Here is a 14,176-nt window from a genome sequence, read left to right as displayed (position 1 = left end):
AGTGTTTATTGTTTGATGTGTACGGGTTATTTCCACTGGATGTTATTAAAAAAATAAAATAAAATAAAATAAAAAGTCGTATCATTGTGTGTGTGGGGGGGAGGGGAGGGGGATTCATTGAACGATTCGTTTGAACGAATCTTTTGAGTGAACAGATTCTAAGGATTCAGTTCACCTAAAAGAACTGGAATGCACATCACTACTTTCCGTCAGGACTTCCGCAGGCTCTGCCCGCTGCGCATGCGTCTTTCACTGTCACTTCCGCTTCGGAGGCAAAAAATTGAAAAAATATTATTATTATCCATCCATCCATTTTTTTTTTATACCGCTTATTATTATTATTATTGTTGTTGTTATTATTATTATTATTATTATTATTATTTATTATGTTCTGAGGGATGCTCAACATGTCCCGCTTCATACATAGAATAAGTCATTAAAGGTTTGGTAGAGGAATAAAAGGTTTGACATTGAACTCGAGTTAAAATCCAACAACGTATTTTTTTTCTTTACTATGTATTCCCCAAGCCTCTCAGGTCATTTATACAAATTTTCAGCAACTGAAGATCAAAATGAAACACCATTTCACACCAAACATCAAGATTGTGCGAAACAAGAGTGTTTTTTGTAGCGGCAAAGTTAAGAAGAGGTGTGAAAAAAAACTCCAACCATTCTAAGTGGGTGGGTGTTAGATTGAGTTTTTTTTTTTAGCATCAAATAACAAATCAGTCGCAGAGCATTTTTATCTCCAAAATACTTGTTTAATGGATTTTGCCATCTGCCAACACATTTGGTTTCACTGACAACTGTTTCCAAAGTGTAACATACTGCAGATCAACTTTGCTACAACGTGAAAATCATCAGACTGCATTTTTATTGACTGTTTGGCTGCATCACCTTGTAACATTCAAGTGCGAGTTCAACCCCAAGTTACACTGTTCTTTCAAAATCTATGTGTCCCAAATAAATAAGTACAATTAAGCACAACAATTCTCCTGCCTACATGATGGGTTAAGAACTGAACAGGAAGTCATTTGAGTCCTTTTGGGCCCTATTTCTGTACCTAGCGTCACCTGCAAATGTTCAAAGCACTTACTTGAGGGCCATAATTTCACATGTGCTCAAATCAGACCTTGACAAAGAGTAGATAGTGAAGGAAAACCTTTTTGACTTTATTCCCCATTGTAAGGAGAAATGCCTTGGTCAAGACTTTGCTCGAGCTGCAGTGATGAACAGACGACATGAAATGATTCGGCATAACATCATCAGCCATCGTGCATCTTTAGCTTGCATGCGGCATCTTCTGCTACCAGGTGGTTACATTTGGAAGAGATGAGCTGCTGGGAGTCAATCACCGTTCCTCCAGGAAAGGTATAAAGGTCTCACTCTTTGAAAGTATGACACTTGAAATCCAGCTTTCGCCGGATGCTACCGTAACAGTCGTTCCGCCACCAATCAAAGCAGTTTAGGCCTCCTTGCATTCATTAATGATTTTTTTTCCCTTCCTATTAAGGCTTCATGACCTTGACATCATTTTGTCTTCTTGGACTGCAGGTGCAGGGATGGTCTTTTGTGGGTCCCCATAATAATCTTGTGGGACTGAGATGCTGACCGATGCCACGGGGCCAGAAGCTTGTCGTCACCGTTCATCTCGACGATTTACGATCGCTCATGCGTATGCGTGTCATTTGCATGGGAGATTGTGAAATGTGCTCCCTGAAAATAAATCGATTTGCAACGCTTATAAAATGTAATAGATCACCGCCTCATCTGCTCTTGATAGTGCTACAATTAAATATCGGTTGAAAATAAAAATCTTTATCGTGGACTCAATACCGGGTTTTTTTTTATCTGCAGCTGTTTTATATGGGGCTACAGAAAAAAAATCACACCTGACTTTATTGCTCAAAAATCTTATTATATATAATACCGTATTTTATATTATTTTATTTCAATCTGCCGTGTGCTGCTATAACACCACGTTCAAGGATTAACATGATGTCTTATCTATGCTTAATTGATTTGTGACCGCTCCCCCCAAAAATGGCTATGAAAGCTGAATTAGAAAGAAATTCCTCCCCCTTGTGAATCGGAAGAAATCACAGCAATTGAAAGAGTGGTGGTCACCCCCCCTAGAAATATTGCAAGTTTGCATGGAGATTGTTTTGGCACGATGGAACATCTAAAAGGCTTGCAATGTGCCACATGCTTGTTTTAAATGCAAAAATATGCTACACGTTAATTTCCTGTTTTACAAAAAGCACGTAGCTAGTCGTTATTATTTCTTGTCAAATGATGGGGGTAGGGGTTGTCGGATTGTTATGTTTAATTGAATCATGACAGGTGGTCCACTAAATGTGTTAAGTACCGAATATCCCCGCTGGAAATAATTACTTGCATTTAAGCGTAGGTTTATTTTGGCGTCTCTAAATATTCTAAATGATCATACGCGGGGAGGGGTGGGGGGGACTTGCAAGGTGTCCCCCGCATGCTGTCACGTAAGATGCAGACCTATCATTGCCTCTTCTTCTTCTGCTTGAGCGCTTTCCTCCTCTTGACGATCATCTCGTGCAACTTGTCCATGCCCTCGTGGAGACCCTCGCCGATAATGGCGCAGGCGGGCTGGACGTGGTACGGCGTGGACGGGCTCAGTTCGGACAGGGCCAGCTGCCGCTCGATGTCGGCCACGTCCAGGGCCCGCGGCAAGTCCTGTTTGTTGGCGATGACCAGCAGCGGGGTCCCGTGGTTCTCGGAGAAGCGGGTGATCTTGTGCAGCTCGGTCCGGGCTTCCTCCAGCCGCTCGGCGTCCACCGAGTCCACCACGTAGACGATGCCGTCAGTGCAGCGGCTGTAGGGCTTCCACAGGGGCCGCAGCTTCTCTTGGCCGCCGACGTCCCAGAAGTGGCAGCTGATGCCCCTGGATGTCCCCGCGCCGCCCAGCCGGATCCTCTCCGTGTTGAAGCCGATGGTAGGCACCGTGTTGACGAACTCGTTGAACCGGAGCCGGTAGAGCACGGTGGTTTTGCCCGCGGAGTCCAAGCCGAGCATGACGATGTGCAGGGACTGGAAGGCTGCCAGGTTGGAGAAACTAGTCCCCATCCTGCAGGCGCGGCATCAAGTCGGGGATGGGAGGATGCTTAATCGAAAGGGACCCCGGGCCGCCTGAGCAGCGGCTCGGGAGGGTGGCGCAGAGCCTCAATCTTAATCTCCTCAACCTCCTTAACCTCCGCATCCCTGCATATCCGCGGCGTGGCTTCGCTCCTCGAGCACTCGTAACACAGCGTGGAAATGTCACATTATGTCCCCTCGTGCGTCTGCAACGTCGCGTCGCGGTGCTGAGTTTGCTAAGCCACACGAGTGCGTGACGCGTGGACAAAAAAAACAAGCCATGTAGCGATCAGAATGCTTGCAGCAGGATGGCTGAGAACTAATATCCGGTTTTGGGAGGAGGAAAAAACAAAGGAAAGAAAAGACAGGTTCACGATTATGCTGGCTGCTTGACAATGAAAAGTCGAATGCTTTTATTCTGAAACTTTGCGTGTACTATTTCCTCTGCGTACAAAACCGTAAAGGTCACAGCTGCATGCTTGCACTGCGGGAAAGCTTTATTATTATTATTTAACCATTATCCAAACCGCATTATTATTATTACTCTTATTATTATTAATAGTATTATTATTATTGTTATTATTACTTCAGTAGGCAACTATGGCAAACGTTTCATTTGTCTGCGGAGGGTTATTCATTATTTTTTTCGTTATTTACATTGACGATGACATTAACGTTTATTTTAATACGCGTGGTCTTGTTATATTCTTGTTGCCACTAAATGGCAGCAGAGTTTCGTCACACTCACGGATCGCAATCAAACCAAGGTCGGACGTGCCCGTAAATTGCTGTGCAGTCTTTCGAGCTGCATTCATAATGTCTGGTTCACTATTTATCAAAACAAAATTCTTTGGTGGAATTTAAAACACCAAGGTTTTTTTTTTCCTTTCTATTTTTTGACAAAGCGGGCATGTTTACAAATTTATTTCTTGCATCAAGTCTAGTTGTAAGTACATGCAAATGCCACCCTCCCTCCCAACTTGTGCATTAAGTGAAAACAAATTAACCCCCTCCCATACACACACTGAAAAACACACTGGAGCTGACCTTATATTGTCTTTAAAATATATTATAAGCAAAAAAAAAATACAGCAACAAAAACAGTGAAATGGCCAGAGAACAAAATAATAAAAAAAATCTTTCATTGCATAAAAGAAAACAAAAGGTAGAGAAGGAAACCCTATCACATTAATTTTAACTTTGTTCATCAGCGTGATTGTCCGCTGGCTTTCTTTCACGCAAAATCATCCTTGAATGATTTGGTTGTGCTGAGTCCCCGTTAATCGTTTCTAGGATATGATTGAACTCCACAAGGGGGCGCAAATAATAAAAAGCACTGGTCAAGAGGCAGCAACAAAAAACAAATGCAGTTACAAATCCAGCACAGAAGGTTGGATTTTTCGCAGTACACAATAAAAAGCCGAGTTTAAGTTTGGAACTCAGAATCTGCCTGCTCAATCATTCATTCATTCATTTTACAAACCGCTTTTCCTCACGAGGCGCAAACGCTTAACCGGCAACTATGGCAGATCAGACGGCAAAGTCGCCATAGCCGGTGGGACAGAAGGCGGCACTTCGGAGGATGTCGAGGCAGTTGACGAGGATGAGGGTGCCGGTCAGGTGCTTCCACCTCTTGGTGATGGGGTTCCTCATCTTGTCCAGACCAACGTGAAGCTCCTGGATGACATCCCGATAGCTGTCCCCTACGTGCGCCGCCCACGTCAGCAGGAAGTCATATGCTGGTTTCCACATGGACTGATGGGATGGAGATCAAGGTTGAGTGGCAAGGCCAAATTTTGGAAGAGAAACCTTGGTCAATCTTCAGAAACCGCTTGCTTCAGTTCTCGTGTGCACATTCTTAATCATTTCTTAAATGGTGCGTCATTTAAATTGGCAAAACCTTTGATGTCTCATCTACAAACCCTAAATGACAATTATGATTGGCGTGTTCTCACCTCATTGTCCAGCACGCCGCTTTTATCCCGGTGCGGTGCCTCGTAAGCCTCCATCTGCTGCTTGGACACCCTGGCCAGTTTTTCTGCAAGTTCCCTCCAGCGGGATGCCACCTCCACCGCCGTGGTTAGCAGGACAAAGTCCAGAACCAATCTGGCAACAAGACCCTGGCAGTCCATCTTGAGCAAGCCCTGACGGTGGTGGCAGGAAGGTCATTTCATGATTCCCAAATTGGGATGCAACATTCATGTAACAACCCCGGCCGACATGCACTTCTTCGGACCGCCTGGCTGAGCCAAGCGGGCGGCGTTCTAACACGCGTTCCCATTTAAGCCGCATGAAGGCTCGGATCTAAAAATAGCACCCCAAACACCTACGGTACACAGTAGGCTTCTTGGGCACAATGGCCTTACGTGCGATGAAGCAGCTTTGTGTCATTTAAGCCGGAAAGGATTGACGTGCAAGATGTCCCATGAAACACAAAACAGTTTCAAAACACAGCTCAGGAATCCAGAAGATGCGGAACCTGAATCTGTTGCGGCGTTGACACTCGTGATGGGGAAATGAGGCTTCAGATTTGCTTCATGAACCAGTTGTATTTTATTTACTCCTCTAGATGGCACTGTTGGTGTGAATAAAGCAGTTTTAGAAATGGCAAGTCAGTATACTTTTAACACACTGTTGAACAGAGAGTTGAATTACAACTGCTTCATGAAGCTTCATTTGCCAACTTGACACTTCATCTTGAGTCTAAGGCTGATTCTGAATGGTTGAGCATCGGATGGTGGTGCTAAATTGCACCTTTTAAATGTGATGATTGAGTGAACACACTCTAGTCAGGTGTAACCCAATCCGGCGCTTGAAGAGACCGGCCCAGCCAGTGTCGGATGCCTCTCCAGCCAGGCCTCCTGCTCACATTTCACACTTGTGAAGAAGGAAGATGGTTTCATGTTTTGCAGCTGTAAGCGAGTGCAAAAGTGGACCAAATTGTTGTCTTCCTAAGTGATAACCCATGATGTTGGGGGTGCGTCCACTCTCTTTGTTTTCTTGCGGTATCAGTTATCACTTCCCACAGCTTTTCATCCCAGTACGGCAAGCGAGTTCTGGCCCAAAGCCGCTGACAAATTTCAATCCGGCTTCACTTTGAGCCTCGAGAAAGAATGAAAGGCTTGTTTACTCAGTAAGGATGAAATGTTTGATTGAGCAATAGTTATGTAAGACGATTCCAGGCTTTGAAAGGCATGGCCCGCCAAAATGAACGGGAAACGCCAGACCCAAAGTGATTAGCTGCAAATACACTCTTTGGTTATGCTAATGTTCCGCTTTGAGGAATTTTATCAGAATTTTGTCAGAATTTTCTGAGAATTCTTTTGAGAATTTTCTGAGAATTTTTCTGAGAATTTTCTCAGAATTTTCTCAGAATTTTGTCCGTCACCTGCATTTCAGGAAGTCATTTCGCAATCGAGCCACTCACCACAACTTTTACTCACCATCATGAGCTCCCTCTGAAAGGACTTCCTCCCCTTGCTCTCCGCATTGGTGCACTCCTCTTTGAGTTTCTCCAGAACACACGCTACCTTCTCTGGCTCGCTGTCCAGCTCGGTCCGACAGAAGTAATCCAGCGGCAAGTTCCCGTAGCCCAGCGCGTCGGCAAACGCTCCCCAGTTTGACACGTTCTCCATCAGAAGGGTCCTCACGGTGGCATAAATGTATGTCAGAAATGTGCACGGTTTGAGGATCTGCTCCAGCAGCGTCGTGGTCGTTAAATCCGGCCCACACCAATGAATGGGCTTGACTTTTCCCAAAAGCAAAACGTTCTTGGCGTGGACCAGCCCCGTCTTGCCTTGATAGAATGCGATGTACCATTCTTTAGTGCGCAGCTGCCCTCTGAGCTTGATCTTCTCCTCACTGAGCAGGGCGATGACATCACCTTTCTTGTACTCCAGCAGGTAGTTGCTCTTGTGCTGCCGTATTACCGTTTTAATCAGCTTGCCGAATTTTAGGCTGGTTATAAGGCGCTCCTGAAATTTGGGGTATTTGGAGGTGACAGCCAGCGGCGACAGGGTAATCTTACCCACCTCGTTTTTTTTCAAGAATCTCCTCTGGCCCGTCGTCCTCCCTTCGGACTTTGGCGCCGGTGGCGGCGTTTGGATGCAGAACTGGGTAAGGGTGCAGTCCAGCGTGTCCTTGACTTGGACCCTGAGAGTAAAGTCTGAGACGACATTGGGGTCGCGCGAAGACATCACGTAAACCAGTCGGCCGACCTTGCCCAGTTTCAGTTGAAATCCCCGGACGAGGCCGGTGCCGTCGCAAGCTTTTACCTGATAGTGGGCTACGTTGGGGTACAGCCCTACCTGGAGATCCTGTGGGGACCTCAGGCTAAAAAGCTGCTTCCCCCACAACTGGAGGCTGACTGCAGGGGTGGAGCAAGCTAAGCGACCCACCTGACTCAGCAGTAAGGTCTTCGGGGCGCAGTCATGGCCAAACACGGCCACGACGGTCTTAAAAGTAGGGTGGATGTGCTTGGGTCCGTAAACCCCGAGCGTGACCTTTCTCTGCATGTGGTCCCACACGCTCACGCCGTGACTGATGTTCAGTGACCGAACCACAACCGCCACGTACATGCACGACTCAAGACTGTCCAGGCGCACTTGGACCATATCCTTATAAATGTAACAAGTCGGAATGGGCGCGTAGGGTCCATCTTTGCTGTCGCTCCGAACACAAAGTATCTCGGCGGAGTGGTCGCTCTCCGTTTTTACAGCGACTGACACTTGAATCTCCAAAGTGACAAAAGACTTGGTCTCCATGTTGCTCAGCTTGATCTCCACCACCGGGCTGACAGTGGAGCAGCTGTCGTTGTTGAGCTCCAAGGGAAGATCCAGTAAGGCTCTCATGGAGATCTGCTGATGGTCGCCGTGGCAAACGTGCCCTTCAGGAACGTGCAGGGTGATGTTGGTGTCCGGCAGCTGAACCACACCTCCTCCGCTATCCAAGCCACACATAATGCTGGTCTCGACGGGTTGGGTCTGACCCCACCCCAGACTCTGGCCTAAGGATTCCAGGTCATGGCAAGACCTGGCCAGTTTTCGGTGGTTGAGCCAAGCCGTTCGGAAGTCCTCGCGGCTCTGAAACTGCTCCGGCGAAGGCGCCTTCAGGCCCGTGAAGAAACAAGAGGAAGGAATGCTCGGATTTGATTGAGCTTGTAGAAGCCAGAGTTGGGAAAGACTCTGGGAACGTTTACTCCTTAAAAGAGGATTATCCCTGTGGAGGTGTTGCTCCGCTCGGTCGGGACAACCGAGGCCGCTAAAATTAATATTCTTGGTGTCACTGTTGGAGTGGCTTGGATTTGCAAATGTATCAAAAACAATCAAATCAGCAGAGTTTGTCACACGTTGGCGGTTTTGGTCTAAGGGATGCGCAGAGGGGTTTTCGCAAAACGGATAGTCGTTAGCTCTCCACTCTCCTAAGCCTTCAAAGTCCTTCGGCAGCTCCTCTTCCTCTCCAAGACTGTCGATCACTCCGCTATCACTAAGCGAACAATTCCTGATGTTGAGCAGTTTGACACAAGCAGCGGGGATGTAGCCCATCTCCCTGTTATTGTGTGCGTACCACCACTCGCCGCCCGACGTGTCCAGAACAAAAAGTCGATCGCCTTTGGAGAATTTCAGGCTGACTAAACTGGTGGGCAAATAATCCTTGATGGCCACCACTTCCTGTGCGGCTCCATATGAGGTAGACGTGTCCAGTCTTAAGGCACTGGGAGAAGGCACTGAAATCAAAAGAGATTAATACAACTTAAATCAACTATATGGACTCAGCTCATGGTACAAATCAATAAACGATTGGACCGTGATTGCTTTTTAGAAACTGAACGTCTTAGTTCAGGGGTGTCAAACTCATTTTTATCAAATATTTTATAAAGATGAATGGGAGTAGATATTTGAGAAAAGACAATTTGTAATTTTAGTCGTGACACATGAAGTTGATGCACAATTTGTCTTTGCGGGCCACATAAAATGATGTGGCGGGCCGTATCTGGCCCCCGGTCTTTGTGTTTGACACCTATGTCTCTTTAGAAATGGACCGAAATATTACAGACAGAGTATTTTCACTCCCACACGGCCTGCTTTCGTCCAGTTGTCATTTGCATTGAAAACGAAAGCGTGCCATGCAATGTAAACACATTTCTTCTGAAGTTGTTATTCATTTCATAATCAAACGACTTTAATAATTCAGTGCATAATCTACTATTTTTAGATGAGATCATTAGTGCAGATGAAGCATTTTTAAAAAGCAGACATGCAGGATGTCATTAGAGGGTAAATGAAATGAATCATACCTAAAGAGAACATTTCATCATGACCTTTGACTTGCGAGAGGCTGGCTAGACAGCCCTGGCCCAGGTCCTTGAGCATCCCTTCAGACTTGCAGCGAGGGAGGAGGTGATCGCCGCTCGTCATGCTGACCATTGGATGGGCAGCCGTGGTGGCCCGAGCCTCTTTCAAATGCTTTTCATCTGGAAAGCAATGACTGATTCCTTCAAACATTTACAAAAGAATACGACAGAACTCAAAAAGTGGTGTGTGAAAAATGACCAGAGTGGACAATTGGAAAGACAAAATAGAACGGCGCCTGCGTCTGTGCGTGTCTCAGATGAAGGATTTTCAGATTAGCAGGTGACCTCATTGGCAGGGTGAAGACACACTCGCTAATTTGCGGCAACGTGAATACGATATTCGATATATTTTGATGGATAGGTGCAGAAATGACAAGAATCATCTTTATCATTACACTTTTGAAATCAATAACATATATTACCACTACTTTTGAGCATTTTATATTCATAAAATTGAAAGCAAAAACAAACAATTATATTATTATAAGCGTGAGAGAAAATAATCTTTCAGATATGTGTGATCCTGCAAACTGACCACTTGCTGCTTCTTAAGCCGCTCCTCTGTGGCAAAATAATAATCCGCAAGAATGCAGAATAATTGCCACGGCTCACCTTAGGTTCTGGTTTCTTCATTTTTCAGATTCTAGTAAAAAACGTGATCAAATTAAATCTCTTGTCCCAGTCCTGAAGTTTAAGTCCACCGGAGTGTTCTGCACAAGGAGGCTGCGTCTGTCCGTGCCGTGGGAGATGTGTGTGTATGTGTGTGTGTGTAGAGGGGGTGTGACGTCAGAACAGGGGTGGAGCTACCGACACACTCGGGTTTCAGCAAAATTGAACCTTGAACCGAATGGATTGATAGCATAGGTTGAAGGGAGTACATTTTCAAAATCAAAGCTTTTTTAGTAATGAAGCACATCCTGCATACTACGGAAGCCTATGCTGCCAAACTAAAAAGAAATAGACTCAATATTTTATTATTGGGCAGCACTGTGATTTGTCGTGTAATTCTTTCATCTGAAACATTTTATTTTTTAATTTAAAAATAATTGTATACCCCCTCTCAAACTGTGTTGTTATTTTGAATAAAAGCTTCACACCCAAATGGGTGTTTTTTTTTTTTTTGCCATGCTAAAAGAATTGAAATGACGAAAAATATATATTTTTTTTTAAATCCCTCTAAATCTTCTAACAATCAAATTTTCCAACATTCTCCTCTTTGGGGGTTTGTGTGTGGTGTACTAGTAGGCTGTCATAGCGCACACCATGTTACCTTACCGTACTTTTTGTACTTCAGAGTCGGCATTTTTTTTTCTCAGTGATCAAATCAGCATGTTTTTTTAAACAAGTATTTGTCTACTAAATAAAGTACAAAGTGAAAGTACTTTTGCTACCTCTGCTGACATCTCGGATCGAAGAAGCTCATGAGCAACAATAAAATCACTTTTCTTTTCATTGTTGAGTCACCATTCAAACGCATGTTGCGGTTTCATCTCATTTCACCGGAAGGATTTCAAAGTGGGACCTGCTTGAAAGGAACGAATTCACTGGTGGCCCATTCTCATCATCATAATGAGACGCTCTTTTTGGTTTCCACGTCAGAAGTGCCCTTTGAGGTGCTGCACGGACACAGGAATCACTTTAATAATTGTGTTTGTATTGGCCACCAGGTGGCAGTATAATACACACACACAAATGACTAACCGCTGTTCAGTAAAGTGCAGTAATATTTTGCTGAGACAAATGGAGGGGCATATCCCTGTCTGTCTACATGTGTTGCTGCACTTCTGTTGTGGTGGGCCTGTTATTCACGACTGTATTCATCAGAGTCTCTCAGCATGAGAAATTATGGTGCAAGAGACATATGCATTTGAAAGAAGTGACACGGCAAAGAAGATCAAGAGCAGGCTGCTCTTAGAAGACCTTCCAGTTTCCATCTGTCCAACTAGTTCAACCTGGAAAGTAGAATTAAAATGTGGGCCATCAGGTGCGAGTGCGTGGAGGTTAGACACACTGATCCAGGAGCGTCTAATCCGATCGGGGGTAGGGGGGGTGAGAGTGGTGGCCCTAAAAGATTATGGGATTAGGGAGGGGGATATCTCACAGGAGACAACCAGATCTTCCATTGCCACGGTGACAAAAATCTTTGCAGTACAGTTCATTAAGACTCAACAATCTCACTGCCCCTTGATATTTTGAGATGGGATATTTGACAATCACTCGAAACAACTTGAAAAGCCTTTAATACCGTATTTTACAAACTATAAATTGCTCCGGAGTATAAATCGCACCAGCCATAAAATCCATAATAAAGGAGAAAAAGACATATGTCACACCAGAGTATAAATCGGATTTTTGGGGGAAATGTATTTGATAAAACCTAACACCAAGAACAGACATGTCATCTTGAAAGGCAATTTAAAATAAAAGTAGAATAGGCAACAGCAGGCTTAACAATACGGTATGCTAACGTTACATAAACAAAGTACTGAAAACTTGCCTGACGTAACATATTAAGAGTTATTTAAATAACTATAGCATAAATAACATGCAAACAAGTCTATCGAACCATCCGCGTCACTCCAAATCATTAAATCCAAAAATATCTTCATCCTCGGTGTCACTTATAAACAATGTTTATATGTTTGAGAATATTTGCCATTTTTCACATGTCCCGAGTCACTTAAATGTTGAACAGAGGCTGTGATTTACCGAAGTCAAATTCCTTGTCTGGCACGCTCAAACATGGCGAATGAAGACTCTTGAATCTTGAACTCCGCTAACCACGGAAGCAGAAGATGCGATGCTTTCTCTTCTACGTAGTTTACGTCAGACTCATCGTCAGTTGCAGTTCCTATTATTCCACAGGCCTAGAGCGCCCTCTTACGGTTTAATGTGAACATAACATGTGAAATGATATAATGTGTTAATAATTTCACACATACACTACCGTTCAAAAGTTTGGGGTCACAAAATTGTTTGGGTGACCCCAAACCTTTGAACGGTAGTGTAAATATTATTATAATAAAATATTATGAATTAAATATTATAAATTATATCTTATATTTGTATGAGATTATATATAATCTATGAATATAAGTATACATATATATTATAAGATTTTTTACACAGAAGATTATATATATAATCTATAAATAATTATCTAAATAAATATATACACTACCGTTCAAAAGTTTGGGGTCACCCAAACAATTTTGTGACCCCAAACTTTTGAACGGTAGTGTAAATCGCTCGTCAAACTATGAAAAAAACTGCGAGGTATTGTCCGGAAAATACGGTAGTTCATTTAAAATTTAAGTAGGTCAAAATCCAAACCGCGATTAAAAAACATCTTTTACAAGCAGGGCTAGGCTAAGAAAGCAACATGGACATTAAGTAAAAGAAGACACGGCACCTTCACACACTACATTGCATCTGATCTAATTACTGAAGAACTTTACCGGTGGTGTTGGCTTTGGGTTAAGGATAGCGTCAGGGTTGTATGTTGTTCTTCTTTCAGAATAACCAGCATTTGTTTTTGAACAACAAGCTTGCGCTCCAACTTTATTTTTTACACTCTACTATCCACCTGGAAGTCTCTTTCTCCGTTCTCTTTTTTGCTGACTTAAACATCGCTGACAATCATGGAAACCTCTGCTGGTCACATTGAGTATTACAGTTTACCAAATATCTCAACAGGTTGGAATTAGATTCAGGGTTGGTTGGTTGGTTGGTTGGTTGGTTGGTTGGTTGGTTGGTTGGTTGGTTGGTTGGTCGGTTGGTTGGTTGGTCGGTTGGTTGGTTGGTCGGTTGGTTGGTTGGTCGGTTGGTTAGAGCCAAGCCCATGATATTTTAATGTGTAGTCTCTACGCTGATGTCTCTTCACCAATGGAGGGAGGAGCCACAGGTCCAGATCCACCACACCCATCTCTATGTGCATGCGTGTGTGTTTCTAAACACTAGAATTTGCTGCAGTCAGACTCTCTTGAGCTGGTGAGTTTTGGTCATATTACACATATTTTTCACATATTGTCATCATCAAGACTTAAACCGCTGCGTAGCCTTTAAAATGTGAGGAAAGTAATTATTGCCGTTTAACAAAAGGCGTGCAAGGAATAATAAATATTGATCTATCAAAATAGCAAAGAGGAACAAAATGTGAATTTGTGAATTTTTATTTGGTGTCCAGGTTGTTGTAGCCATGGGAGATTCCGTGACTCCTCCCCCCTTGGAGTCAACAACCAAAACTGTGTCTGGTATGTGCATCAAAGTTCCCGAACGAAGACTTCTTGTCAGAGAGCAACACGCTCTTAGTTCAATATTGTAAAAGTCAACAAAGAGGCGAAGGAGATAGGCCGCTCTGTGAAACCACAAATATTTGCTTTTGTGACTGCCACATGAATACCTTCATTCCTCCTGCACTTCTGCTCCACCCTTTCCTCACCTGGTATGCTTTTAGATTTCACTAAATTCAAAATTTACCATCAGGTCACATGTACAAAAAGAAATGATGTCACGACTAAGGCTGAATGAGGAGGAGGGCGTGTCTTATCAGTATTACATCAGAGTAGAGTCACTGAAGGAGCAACTCCCATGGGCAACGTCTGTTGCCGTGGAGATAAGAGCAACCAGGAGCTCGTGCCCTCCAATCTTGGCTTGGGCCAAGGGACCACTGTACTCGTAGCGGTGCATAGTGACCTTTTGTGACATTTGTGTTTT

The 14,176-nt window shown here is 44.0% G+C and overlaps 2 protein-coding genes and 1 long non-coding RNA gene across 3 annotated transcripts; all 3 read right to left on the bottom strand.

Annotated features, from left to right (window-relative positions):
- Nucleotides 1-737: 737 nt before the first annotated feature.
- LOC119132532 (ADP-ribosylation factor-like protein 4C) lies at nt 738-3,486 on the bottom strand. Its single transcript, XM_037267899.1, has one exon. It carries the CDS (start codon nt 3,097-3,099, stop codon nt 2,515-2,517), a length of 585 nt encoding a protein of 194 aa, XP_037123794.1. The 5' UTR covers nt 3,100-3,486; the 3' UTR covers nt 738-2,514.
- Nucleotides 3,487-4,516: 1,030 nt separating this feature from the next.
- LOC119132062 (SH3 domain-binding protein 4-A-like) lies at nt 4,517-10,318 on the bottom strand. Its single transcript, XM_037266952.1, has 5 exons — nt 10,073-10,318; nt 9,404-9,580; nt 6,552-8,833; nt 5,064-5,252; nt 4,517-4,863 (listed from the first exon to the last, which is right to left on the bottom strand). The coding sequence occupies exons 2-5, from the start codon at nt 9,531-9,533 to the stop codon at nt 4,639-4,641; spliced, it is 2,826 nt and encodes a 941-aa protein (XP_037122847.1). The 5' UTR covers nt 9,534-9,580; nt 10,073-10,318; the 3' UTR covers nt 4,517-4,638.
- A 539-nt stretch (nt 10,319-10,857) lies between these two features.
- LOC119132606 lies at nt 10,858-13,175 on the bottom strand. The gene is made up of 3 exons (XR_005099918.1): nt 12,919-13,175; nt 11,162-11,412; nt 10,858-11,076 (listed from the first exon to the last, which is right to left on the bottom strand). It is a non-coding gene; the product is annotated as an uncharacterized LOC119132606 (long non-coding RNA).
- Nucleotides 13,176-14,176: the final 1,001 nt, after the last annotated feature.

This window comes from Syngnathus acus, chromosome 2 (assembly GCF_901709675.1).
Source record: "Syngnathus acus chromosome 2, fSynAcu1.2, whole genome shotgun sequence".
In the NCBI taxonomy this organism is placed as follows: domain Eukaryota; kingdom Metazoa; phylum Chordata; class Actinopteri; order Syngnathiformes; family Syngnathidae; genus Syngnathus; species Syngnathus acus.
Note: the sequence above shows the minus strand (reverse complement) of the source record. Positions and strands in the feature narration are given on the sequence as shown.